The sequence below is a fragment of the Osmia lignaria genome, chromosome 8 (assembly GCF_051020975.1).
Source record: "Osmia lignaria lignaria isolate PbOS001 chromosome 8, iyOsmLign1, whole genome shotgun sequence".
Taxonomy (NCBI): Eukaryota; Metazoa; Arthropoda; class Insecta; order Hymenoptera; family Megachilidae; genus Osmia; species Osmia lignaria.
The window spans coordinates 10,315,746-10,328,371 of record NC_135039.1 but is presented as its reverse complement, the minus strand read 5'-3'; the positions used below and the strand labels follow the sequence as shown (position 1 = coordinate 10,328,371).

Here is a 12,626-nt window from a genome sequence, read left to right as displayed (position 1 = left end):
AGCTGCCCATGAAACAGTAATCTCAAATTCGATCAGTCAAAAGCAGCGCAAGACTTGCATTTTAAAAAGACCGCCATGATCTAAATATTTTTAAAATTCGATCATAGCGCCATCTATACGAAAGTTGCGGAAACTACTCAACAACTTACCGACTAGGTTTCCAGAAGAGAACACTAGGGTATCAAGTCTCTACAGTTTGATGAATGAGGAAAGAATAAATGTTCAGAAAAATTATTTGAATTCTGTTTACAAAAATAAATGATGAGCGAAAATGACTAATAAAGGCGGAGTAGACAATTTCTTTTTTATGGAAATTTTCTTCCTTATCGACCTCGACGCCGGCCGCTATATGTTCTCAAAACCCAGTCGGTAAGTTATTCGATTTTTTTAAAATACAAGTTTGTTAAACAATTATTTTAATAATTTTTCCGTCTTCTGCTGATTTTAATTGATTGTTAAAAAACAGAATAGTCATACTAACCGTGCTCTGCATCTGCAAACCTAAGCTCACTTGTGGGTGTCTGTGACCCCCAAAATCATGATTCCCTAAGAATAAAGACGTCCAATCTTTCTGTATTTGTAATCATCGGACTAGATAACAAACATTACGTACCGGTGCCACGCATGCCACGCCATCGAACTCTGATCTAACCTCAAACGTCAAATATAAGTGGAAAAAATGACTGCGTTAACAGTTATTGGAAAATTTTTGCAAGAGTACACGAAAAGTACGCCGAAGAAGCTTAAAATAATAGACGCTTATCTGCTTTATGTATTTCTCACGGGCGTTATACAATTTATATATTGTTGCCTCGTCGGCACATTTCCCTTTAACAGTTTTCTTAGTGGATTTATTTCCTGTGTCTCGTGCTTTGTTCTAGGAGGTATTGTAGTTTTTATTATTTACTTTCTATCATAAAAAGTTAAATATTTAATGTACTAATATTTTAAGTAGTATGGTTACCAATATGGGAGATAAATGCATCATATTGTTTGCTACATTCACTTGAAGCATTTGTTGGCTACAATTATTATTAGAAAAGTTCCTTACCTGGATGCAAACAAATGGAACCATTAACACTTAAATGTATTTGTTTCAGTTTGTTTGCGATTACAAGTGAATCCTCAAAACAAAAATCAGTTTTATGGAATAAGCCCGGAGAGAGGATTCGCAGATTTTATTTTTGCGCATGTGATTCTGCATCTTGTGGTAATGAATTTCATTGGTTGAATTGAAAATAACGTTTCGTTTGTACAACTGTTTAATAAAATATTACAACAATAACATTACATTCAACCCCATTATTAATAACAAATACCATAGAACAGCGAAGAATAAACTGAAATTTATCTTTATTTACGCAAGATATAGTACTATGTGGTATTAGGACATTTGCCAGAATGCGTATTCTTTTATATATATTTAAGCAAAAGATAGTAAAGGGCATTTAAGAAAAGACTACTCCATTAAAGGAATTTTTGTTTATTTTACATTTTCTATTTTGAGTATTTTTTATATGTGAAACATCACTTAATTTTGTATTCTGTAAACATTTAGACATAATAAAAAATAGTGCTTTTTATGGCAAATGAAACATTCCTAAGAAATATTTTAGTGGAATTTATAATAAATATCAAAATTCTAATTAAAAAAAAAAAGAATGAAATTTATTTGATATTACATTCTATTAAATAATATTTAGTTTGCAAATATTCATATTTTAAATATTACTTTCTCCAACGATTTAAATATATTTTACTCACAATTAATTATCCCTAAAATTAAACATTAAATAAAATTGATAACAAAAAATTATAGTAATCATTCGCTATTAAAATGCTAAATGTTTTTATTCTTTATTTAAATGGAAAAAAAATGAAAAAGAAATATTATGTTCAACAATAAATTCTTATTATTATAGCAGTCCTCTAATCCACCAATGAGTATATGATTCACAACCAGTCGATATTAACTGTGACAATCTTTTTTTCTATTCTTAAGAAAACCAATTTTCTTGCGAGTAGAAAATTAAGATCGCCGAGAAAATTATCATTTAAAAAAAAAAAGGAAATAAAAAATTGCTAAGTAACTCTTCTTTTAAATTAAAAATGATTATCATTTTTTAAAAATATTGCTTTTTAACAGATTCCCAAACATTAATTTCTTTAGCAACCTAAGATTGAATATCAAGAAAACGTGTTCTGCATAAAAATTAAGATTTCTAAAGATGGTGTTTCTTAATAATTATTTTGATAAATAAAGAATAAAAAAAATAATTAGGCAAGTAATACTTTTAAGTTAATTCTTCTTAACATCGTTAATAAGAATGAAACGGTTAATACTTTAAGTTATTTGTCCTTATTTTTCTTAAGAATAAAAGATATACATATATTCTTAAGAAAAGTATCTAAAAAAGAGAAAAAAAATTGTACAGTATTGAAGAAAACTGCTTCTGAAAAATTGAACAAATGAGTTAAGTTTAAAACTAAAAAGATACAATATACATAAGAATATAAATTGAAACAGCTTCTACAAAAATCAGAAAAGGAACTAATAAAAGAAATAATTGTCTCTAAAAATTACCTTTTTAAGTGTAATGGAGATTAAGATTGTTGAAAAAATTCTTAGGAACAACGCACAGAATAAATGAAGCAAAATGAAGTAAAACACCAAAACGTAAAATAAAAGAAAGAAAAAAAAATATATATATAAGTGGTTGTTGGTGGACGTGTACTCCGAAAAAAAAAATAAAATCAGTCGTATATTCTTCTTTAAAGAAGATGGCCGCTACGAAGCATGAAAAATCAAAACTTTTTATCGACATATATTTTTCTGTTTTTCCTATTTTAAGAGGTGGTATCAGAAATACGTTGCTCGACTTCATGCTTTTTTCGGCGTTTCTCAAAATATCTCCTCCTTGCAGCCAGTCTCATGTGTGCCTTGCGACGCTGCAAGATCTGTTCTCTTTCTGACGAGGATTTTGAAAAACGTCCTCCTATGTTCGAAGGCTCCTCACCGCTATAATCATTTACACAGATTACACGACTACTATTATCACGTTGATTGTCGCCCAAGGAATACAAAAACATTTTGTATAAAATATTGAGAAATAAAATTACCTGTCAGCAAGAGGAATGTCGAATCTTGGATCCGAGGGTAGCGGTGTTGAGGCTGTGTTCAATGATGCACTGATCTCAGTGATATTGGTATGGATTTGAGGGACGGATTCCGACTGTGGTTCCTCGATTAAATGATGAGGTGATATCAACACTCCATCAAGAATGTTCTCAACAGTCCATTCCACTGATCTTGTCATCCTGAGGTCTTCTACAATTAGATTGCGTGGGAAATGTGGAAAGAGCTGTTGCACCTGTTTCAAATAATAAATCATAATAATTAATGTCTTATATAATAAAATTTTTTCCAATTCACATGCTACTATTTTGTGTGAATTAATTCATTTGAGCTAAACAGATTTTATTTATAGGACACAGTTTTGGATCAAGTCCATCCTTCCTTGAACATACATATGTTCAAATTCACAAAATTATTATTCTAAACAATTCGGTAATAAGAATAAAATATACCTGTCTAATCATGGTATCCATTTGCGAGTTGTTGTGCGCAATGGTTGAAATATTTCCACGCAGTCTATTGTGAGAGACTTCGACAGAAAAGCTCGGCAGCCAGGAAACGTATCGCGAACCGTCGAAATGAAAGAAATGATTTTCATTTCTTCTAGCTGGTGTCTGTGGTTCGTTTGGTAATTCCTGTGTATTCTCACGATGATTTGGCTGCATGTTTAGAGCTAGCCTGCATGTTGGGCAAGACGTGTCTTGTTCCAACCAGGATTGTAAACAAGAATTATGGAATAAATGACCGCAGGGTAATTTTCGAGCAGTTTCCATTTTTTCCCAACAAATCGCACAGTTGTCTGAGTTGTCTGCTAATTCCTCTTGCGTTGCCATTGGATAACTACAAGAAACAAGTTTAACGTAACAATTGTCTTGCTTTTATTTTCATTCGATTAAGGAAAATACTTACTTTTGTTCCATATGGTTTAACACGGCAAGATAATTCCTGTGTTTGGTAATCTTCCTTTGTATTTCGTAGAAAAGGTATCTAAGTTGCATACAAATAACAAGAGAGGCCATACTCAGGAAGATATTACTCCAAAGCAGCATATGGATATGATGAAGGAAATCTATAGCAAGTACTATTAGCTCCGCTGCTAGATCTGTATAGTACGTCAAAGGACCTCTCTTGTCCCAAGAACGTTGCGAGGATGTTCCAGCTCCTCTGGTGTCATACAAATGAATAATGTATCTCACCATTACATGTACTGTTCTAACGCCTAGCAGAATGCACTGTAAAGAATACAATAGGATTAGAAGAAGAGGGAAAGAATCCCAATTGAAGTAGAACTTAAATCGATTAACAAAGAAGAAATAAATTACCTCGGCTGCTGTGAAGACAAAAGTATTGAAAGAGACGAAGAAGAAGGCTGCAGCTGTGCATAATAGCAACATAAAGGAGGATAACGCAAGAATTGTAGCAAGAAGTCCTAAAAGTCTTGCATGACTCCAGCCAGGGGTTGTTGGTGAAAAGGATAACTGAAAAGTGATTAAAAAGTCAGTATTTATATAAAGATATAATAATAAATATTTAGGAAAAAAAAAACACAAAGGTTTAGAAGAGACGCATTTTAAAGTCTTTAAAATAAAAACAAAGAATCTCGTGATGCCGTTATGCAACGAATTCGCATGAATCCCGTTAGTATAATTGAATAGAGGTAACCAGGTTATGTCTCTCCGAGTTACACGACGCTCGACTTTCTTCAGTTTATCTCCTGTATACTATTTCTTTTTAATTTACATAATTAAATTTATTATTGTACAAGAAATGGATCGATTAAAATAAATCTGAAAATGACATCCTTCGGCCGTTCATAGCCTACTTTTTCCTACGATGCAATAATTTTGTTTCGTTAAACTGCCAAAATATCATATTGTTCGTTAGTCATCGGTGACTCTTATGGCAACGAACGTGCTAGGAAGTTAATGTCAATCGAACATGACTTATGTTCAACTTTGGTTCAACTTTGCCGCATAAATAAACAATATTGATTCACGGGCATAAGCCGAGCGTGAATAAATAATGCTGTGTATTTAACGGGACAATGCAAAAACCAACATCAATTTCATAACATCTATTCGCTTCTGTTCCGCACGAGACTCGTGCCAACTGCGACGACTCATCTGTCCCAAATTCATGCTTATAAGATATGTTAAAATATTCGATAACATTCAGCGGTGAGAATGTGCGCTGAGATTGTATCAGTAGCAAGGCCTATCGTACGAGGAACGCTCGATAAACGAGAGTACACATATATAGGCGGATACATGTGGAATTATTTATTTTAAGAAAGTATGTTTCTTGGTCAAGTTCAAGTCACATGTGAGACAAAATTTCAATATCCTTTCCTGTTTTTCATTAATGTTTTGCAAATTAGAGATACCTTCCCTAAAAAAAAAAAAATAAATAAAAAAAAAAGGATGTTTAAAAAAAAATCATTTTGCGAAGATTTAAATTCGCGCGCAAAAGTGAAGCATTTAGCCGACTGTTCTACGTTCTCCTAAACGATGTTGGTTTTTCTAATACCAATACATATAGGTCATAATCACATATAGGGTGAGTAACCTAATTTGACTTTATCATTTGCAAAGATATGAAAATAAAAGTCTTCACCTCTGGAATCGAGGCATTAATGAATTTCTAATGAAACCGTTTCATCTTTCTATAAATAACCAAGATAAATTAACGCGATAACGTTAGATGACTCACGCCATAATGATAAGACCTATTAATATGCAAAAGGTGATTCAAATCAGAGGATTAATTGGTTGAAAAGGTTCTTTTAAGTGTTCTGTTGCTTTCTCCTGAAAGATCCCTCTCGGTTTCATCACATCCGGTGCATCAAATTATTTTTGATTTGATTGATTGATAATTTTTCCCTCGATTTTGAGGGCGGCATTATTATCTAGGAGGGGGCTAACCGGCCCCCCTTTTTTCAAATCTCGTCTATTTTAACTTTTTACATACATTAACCTACTTTTTATATTTGTGCCATACTCTTAATTTTCCATTCATATACAATTTCGCTTTTTATTTATTTATTCCCATTTTCGCCATCCGCTATTCGTTGCCAACATCACACGGTAACCCATCTTTTGGCGAATCCGTACCCACTTAGCTTTACTTCGGTGATCTTACGGGCACCGGTATGGCCCAAGTGGCTAAGACCACTGACAAATTATTTGATATTTTTCTTGATCCCCCCTTGTAGGTAAATGAACAAAACACATGGAAGAAAGGTTTACGATGCGAGTGATTTATATGGTAGAAAAATCATTTGAAATTGAATCGCTAAGAATTTTGTGGACGTCCACCAATTCGACGCCCAATCGTGGATTAGCGATTACACAATGAAGTTACTTACGTATTCAAATCGATCCTTGCAAAGCTGACTGAGCAGACTTAGGAAGCCAAGTACGGTGAACCAAGCCCACCATAGAACCACCTCGTCCAGGTACTGTACGTTCAACACACCGAACACGAAGATGAATTTGTAAAAGACAAAGTTCCAGAATTTGTCTTTTAGATGTTGCCTCTCGGAGGCACGGAGTTCTCCAAACACCAATTTCTGGATAGTTTTACCCAGCAGGATCAACACGCAATACGCCATGTTGATAAGTGTCTGTTAACAGAAAAATTCATTTTTCAATAAATTATTTCATATTGATTCGGATGTAGGGAGAGTAGCTCATTTTGGGAAAAGACCGGGCGATTTCTTAATACTTTACCGACCGGTAGCGGTTGAACATCGTCCACACTTCTTACCGACCGGACGGCCGCAAGTGCTTCCCTGACACCGGCTCTATTTCGGCGAAGGGTAAGATTAAAAAAATTATATAGGAATATGAGAGTTTACAGTACAACCTAACAACTGTAACTCGACAATAGATAACGAATTATTGGTTGCAGTGGTTAACCGATTAATAGGCTACCGGTCGATAAGCGTTGGGGACGAAAAAGTGATTAATAGGCTACCGGTCGATAAGTGTCGGGCACGAAAAACCGATTACAGTAAAAGCTGGATATATGCAACAAACATTGGGACTCAGACGTTGCATATATCCAGCCGAGGTGTCGATTCTGGGCATTTAATGTTGCATATATCCAGCTTTTACTGTAATAGGATACCGGTCGGTAAATTATTAAGTTCAAGTCCAGGGTAATAGAAAGATATAGCATCTCCCTTCTGAAAGCTCGAATTAAAAAATGATATGTCCTTGAGCATTATTATTGGAAGAATTCTGCCTATTTACAAAAGAAACACGCTTGCAACAGATGTTTCCATTGCTTTATCTAATATCCCTGTGTATATAAAAACAATTTCACTTATCTGAAAATTCGAACGTACATTTCATGCATCTCTTTATCAGTCACCTTGAACGCTCTACGAAAGAGATAGTGTTCCTATTTGGCAGATGAAGCAGGAAGTGATAGACGGCGCGCAATGTTAAATCACGTACCAACAATGCTAACGACTGCCAAATATTTCGAAGGCTAATTTAAGTTCGAGCCAACGTTTGGACAGTTATGTCCCTTAAACGGAATTAAAAGTGCGCAAAAATGTTTTCTCATATTTTTTTGTTCCAAGCAGGAGGAGTCAGGGACATTAACAATTTCCCTAGGGAAACTTACCATGTTCGGTATTGTACAGTATCAATCATAGTGTCCGTTCGTCTAGTGTATTTTGTAATTTCAAATAAATTATTGAATATTCTAAAGCTTTTATCAGATGATTACGATAATTATTTTAACGCTTTTATTAAATAATTAGATTTATGATATTTGCTGCGGTTAAACTTGGACTCCAAAGTCAGTGCTTTTTTACTAGACGAACGGACACTATGATGCATACTGTACATATGTACAATATCAATCATAGTGTCCGTTCGTCTAGTGTATTTTGTAATTTCAAATAAATTATTGAATATTCTAAAGCTTTTATCACATGATTATGTTAATTATTTTAATGCTTTTATTAAATAATTAGATTTATAATATTTGCTGCGGTTAAACTCGGACTCCAAAGTCAGTGCTTTTTCACTAGACGAACGGACACTGACTGATATAGTACAGTTAAAGTCGATAACTTCAATTTTCTAACGAACCTGTTAAAACTCAAATGGCTACCGTCTACACCAGGGGTAGTCAACCTTTTTATACCTACCGCCGACTTTTGTATCTCTGTTAGTAATAAAATTTTCTAACTACCCACCGGCTCCACCTTAGTCAAAAGGCTCCACAGTAATAGTGATTTATAAAGTAGGGAAGTAACTTTACTTGTAGTAAAGAAAGTAGTAATAGAAGTAAAATTTCCGTTTCAATATTTTTAAAAAGTCAATTAAATGAAAAAAATTGAAAGTGCCTCATTGTCAGTATTGGACAAAACCCCTGTCGCCCACCATGAAAGCTGAAAAGCCCACTATTGGGCGGTAGGGACCAGGTTGACCACCACTGGTCTGCATAAAGAATGATCCTTGAAATTTCTATCACTTACCCAAATACAAATGGGTTCGTCGAGCATACACTCGAGCAGCTCCTTGAAATGTATCGCGAAATTCCTTGGATCGGATTCCACGTCGCCCGTAGGCGATTCAGTTTCGGTATCCACATAAGTGTGATTACTTTTCCACGCTGGATCCTTGATGATTTCAGCGGCATAGTAAACCGAACAGGATAACACGGCGAAACTGATCGCCGTGTATACCCGAAGATTCGGGATTGGAAGTCGATCCAAAAATTCCATCGGCATCTTTGCCTTGGCCTTGTTCCTGCTCCTGGAAGCATAAACACGCGCCAACCGCTCATTATACGCGATACAAAGAACATACTAATTACACGTTCTGCGTACACAGGTTGCACGTCATTTTGTAATCAGTAATTTATGAAATAACGCGAATTTTCATGAAGCTAATAATTATTAATATTTTTAATAAATACTATTCTTTCCATAAAAATATCTGGTAACAGTGTTGTGAGAAACTTTTCAATCTATTATTAGAATGTAATGGTTGCCGGAGACGGCTATAATTGGAGAAAAGTAACTAAGTTATAAATAACGTAGGAACTAGTGAGGTTGGTCAAGAATTTTCAAGCTTTTCTTAGGTTAATAACCCTTTCGAGACCGAGACCTTTATTATCCTTAATAAAAGTAACTAGAACTTGTACTTCGCGGTAGCACACGCAAGCATTGAATTTTTATCGTGCCCTCAGGGGCAAGGGCAAAGAAGTCGAACGGGACCAACGGGTTATGTCCCGTTGGTCACGAAAGGGTTAATGCGTTCATTGGTATGCCGGCTATCGGTAATCGACATTTTCCGTTATACCGCCGTGATATTAGCCGATTTCATTTCTCCCTTTGCTCGATACTGTACCGCGTATTTCTATTGTTTTAAAATATAGAAAATCTGACATTTGAATTTGAAGATTTATGTTTCATGAAAATAACTATTTAAAGATTTAAAACGGGACCCCACGGAAAGTGGGTTGTAGCCCCCCCCTCTAGGAACCCACTTGATCCAGCACGACAGTTTTCGCATTGTATTTGTTTTGGAACACATTACGTATACGAAGGAAAAATACAAGCTATTATAATCTCGTATTTATATCTACCCTCGAATAATATGTTTGCGTGTCTGCATCCACAAGTCACTGCAAGGAAATCAGCATTTCTGACGCAATGTGCATTGTAATAAAATCAGAAATTATTTCAACATCAATTTGTTCAAATGATATAGAATTTTCTTTTAAACAATGTCAAGGCTGATAGCGTTCTGTTATCAAATGTTCGCCTAGTCGATGACGTAATGCGCGAAACATGAGTTCTACGTGTCTAACCGTTACTCTGACCACGTGTTACCGCGGTCCAATGGAAACTTGAAAGTTTCCACGCGTACCAACCTGAAGCTTTCAACGTAAAAAACTTTCACGACCGCACTATTTTCATGGGATTTATGATTCTTGGAAATATACATATTTATTATTCCATCTAAAACGAGGGATGGATTTATATTTGATAAATCGTGAAACACTGATTTTTATTAAAATATCGTTCATACGTGACGCGATAAACGATTTCCAAATTCATGTAAATGAAGCGACCGGCTATCGTGCAATAAAACAATAATAACCGTTTTAAATAACAACAGACAAGAGTTTTTGCAGACACGTTCGTCGTTTATTTTGGAATATTTCTAAGGATGAATATTTTGTCGATACAAGGGGGGAAGTAAACGAAAACCGCATTGACGTTTTACGTGTTTACTCTGGTCACGTGACACCAGCTGCCATTATTCTCATATTTAAAATAACGAAATTTGAAGTATTTAATTATAAATTCATATTCTTAAGCGTCGTGTGTCTATTGGTGATGAAAAATTTGTTTTTAACGAAGAAGCAGTGAAAATAAATATGTTTATTAATTTCAGTTTGCAATAGACTAGATAACTTGAACTAATTTTCCTGTTAGCATGTTGTGCGGCATTGAATTTTTAGTGCTCTTCGATTTTTTTTTTATTTTCAATTTTTAAGTAATAAATACGAGATATAACGTACCGTTACGAATTTCACGTTACTATATCACACTTTCTCTTTATCATTGAACCACGTATCTTCGATCATTCATTTACAACGTGTTTATTTACCGACTGATTAGAGCCTTAACAATTTGATAAATGTTTACTTTATATCCACTGAAAACTTGAATTATTGAAAAATATAGTATTCTGTTGGTTAATCCGAATAAATTTGGTGCTATCAGTCCTATAGATACGAATTTATCAATATCCGCATTGGTTTACATAATTCCATTCGTATTACTTTCTCGATGAATATTTAGGTGATTCTTCATTCTTTTTTTCATATACCGTACCTTCCTTTCTCTCCAATTTCTCCTTCTTTATTTTTAGAAAGATTACCGGTTCTATTTGCTCGTATCGGTTTACACGAAACTAAGCCCGATTACCGACAGTCAATTTATATATGACACGCGAATATAAGTTATATACATAATTAATTACATATCGCATATCATCGGTCACACTCGATATGCTTCTATAAAAAGATACTTTATCGATACGTGAACAAGTGGACTCACCTAAGATTGACGACTTAAACACGTTGCCCCTAATCCATCGTCCAAAAAAAAAAAAGAATGAAAAAAATATACTTCGTCAAAGAAAAAGCCCCGACAGCTTTTTTAGACGGCACTCAACGCATATCTGCACTGGATTCAAGAAAAAGGCACGAATACCGCTACGGGAAGAGAAACCGGAAGGCTGCTGAAAGTAAGACTTTCTCGGTCGAAATCGTCCATCAGTTAACAGCACACGCGTTTCTTTGCGGTTTTACATGGCACACGCGTGCGAACAGACCCGCGAAACGATTTTATTTCAAAAGGGTTTCCAGGTAAATAAACCACTACTTTTTCTACACTTGTTCGTCCAGGAGGAGTTTCGGGATGTTATTGCGACACAACGCGTCACAATGTAACACGACAACTGCAGTGCTCGAGACCGCTTAGGAAACTGAGCGTACAGTCGATAAAGAAGCATCGATTTCAATTGTAGTCGTAGAGTGGGGAGGGTACAGGTTAGGTTAGCTCCAGTCCTCGATTTTATCGATCTTACGCGCGTTATTTAAATGTCTACTTTCTCTTTATCATGTTCTTATAACATATGTTTATAGTCGTACTATTAGAAGGGTTCAAACCATTATAAGGATGATCAATGTGTTATGTTAATATATTTCATTGAAACGTCATTAAACGTACAGTAGAGGATAAAATGGGTTTCCATAAGGAAAATGGCGTTATGTTTCTTAATTTTATATTAGTGTATATTTTGGAAACAGTACTGTCAATGCGATCTGACGATAAACAGTGGAACAAGGAAATGCTCAGTTTTAAAATGCCCGCCGCAAAGGCGGCGGTGCTGCCATCTAACGGCAAAGCGCGGAACTACAACAAATTTTGAATTGAGTTCTTCGTTACCACTTGATGGTACCACCTTTGTTAGTACCTTCAGCTTGCCGCTAGATAGCGCTGATAGTACCGTTTTCAGGGGTGGAATGATAAGAAATTAAAAAATAGGATAAAAGTAAGGCTTGCATAGTGTTTTGAACTTATTTCATCTTTGGTTAACCTTTTAGTGATAAAAAGAGTGGATTTATGTTGCTTCGGTGAAAAGAAAAATAATAACCTAACAATTAATGTTTCCAATCAGATACGCCATGTTTTAATGGCCCATCTCGCGGAAGTCCGCAATTTGAAAATGTGTAGTTAATTAAATATAGAAAAACGAAGCAAAGGACAAATCCGCGAGCAAAGTTATGCATATTATTCTGCATCTATTTTTACGTTTACATATTTCAGGGTACGTATCTCCGATTATATAAAATATATGCATGAAAAGTGATATAAAATGGAATGAAAAGTAATTCCACTACTCTATTTTAAGGGACGTTATGTGTTCGAACATGTTTCGTCGTTCTGAGT

At 34.8% G+C, this 12,626-nt stretch overlaps 2 protein-coding genes and 1 long non-coding RNA gene across 6 annotated transcripts; 2 read left to right on the top strand and 1 right to left on the bottom strand.

Annotated features, from left to right (window-relative positions):
• Positions 1 to 590: 590 nt before the first annotated feature.
• Dad1 (dolichyl-diphosphooligosaccharide--protein glycosyltransferase subunit) lies at positions 591 to 1,531 on the top strand. Its single transcript, XM_034334608.2, has 2 exons — positions 591 to 884; positions 1,101 to 1,531. Exons 1-2 carry the CDS (start codon positions 680 to 682, stop codon positions 1,229 to 1,231), a joined length of 336 nt encoding a protein of 111 aa, XP_034190499.1. The 5' UTR covers positions 591 to 679; the 3' UTR covers positions 1,232 to 1,531.
• A 1,208-nt stretch (positions 1,532 to 2,739) lies between these two features.
• Positions 2,740 to 11,672, bottom strand: LOC117608849 (E3 ubiquitin-protein ligase AMFR). Of its 4 annotated transcripts, none has more exons than XM_034334524.2 (8): positions 11,229 to 11,672; positions 8,631 to 8,910; positions 6,501 to 6,758; positions 4,459 to 4,614; positions 4,046 to 4,368; positions 3,589 to 3,976; positions 3,121 to 3,371; positions 2,740 to 3,049 (listed from the first exon to the last, which is right to left on the bottom strand). In XM_034334524.2, the coding sequence occupies exons 2-8, from the start codon at positions 8,883 to 8,885 to the stop codon at positions 2,848 to 2,850; spliced, it is 1,833 nt and encodes a 610-aa protein (XP_034190415.2). In that variant the 5' UTR covers positions 8,886 to 8,910; positions 11,229 to 11,672; the 3' UTR covers positions 2,740 to 2,847. The 4 variants fall into 4 exon arrangements, with proteins under 4 accessions (XP_034190415.2, XP_034190412.2, XP_034190413.2 ...); XM_034334521.2 differs by lacking the exon at positions 11,229 to 11,672 and adding an exon at positions 9,746 to 9,988; XM_034334522.2 differs by lacking the exon at positions 11,229 to 11,672 and adding an exon at positions 9,746 to 9,988 and having other exon boundaries at positions 2,740 to 3,046.
• Positions 4,613 to 6,502, top strand: LOC117608883 (uncharacterized). The gene is made up of 3 exons (XR_004582438.2): positions 4,613 to 5,428; positions 5,514 to 5,692; positions 6,348 to 6,502. It is a non-coding gene; the product is annotated as an uncharacterized LOC117608883 (long non-coding RNA).
• Positions 11,673 to 12,626: the final 954 nt, after the last annotated feature.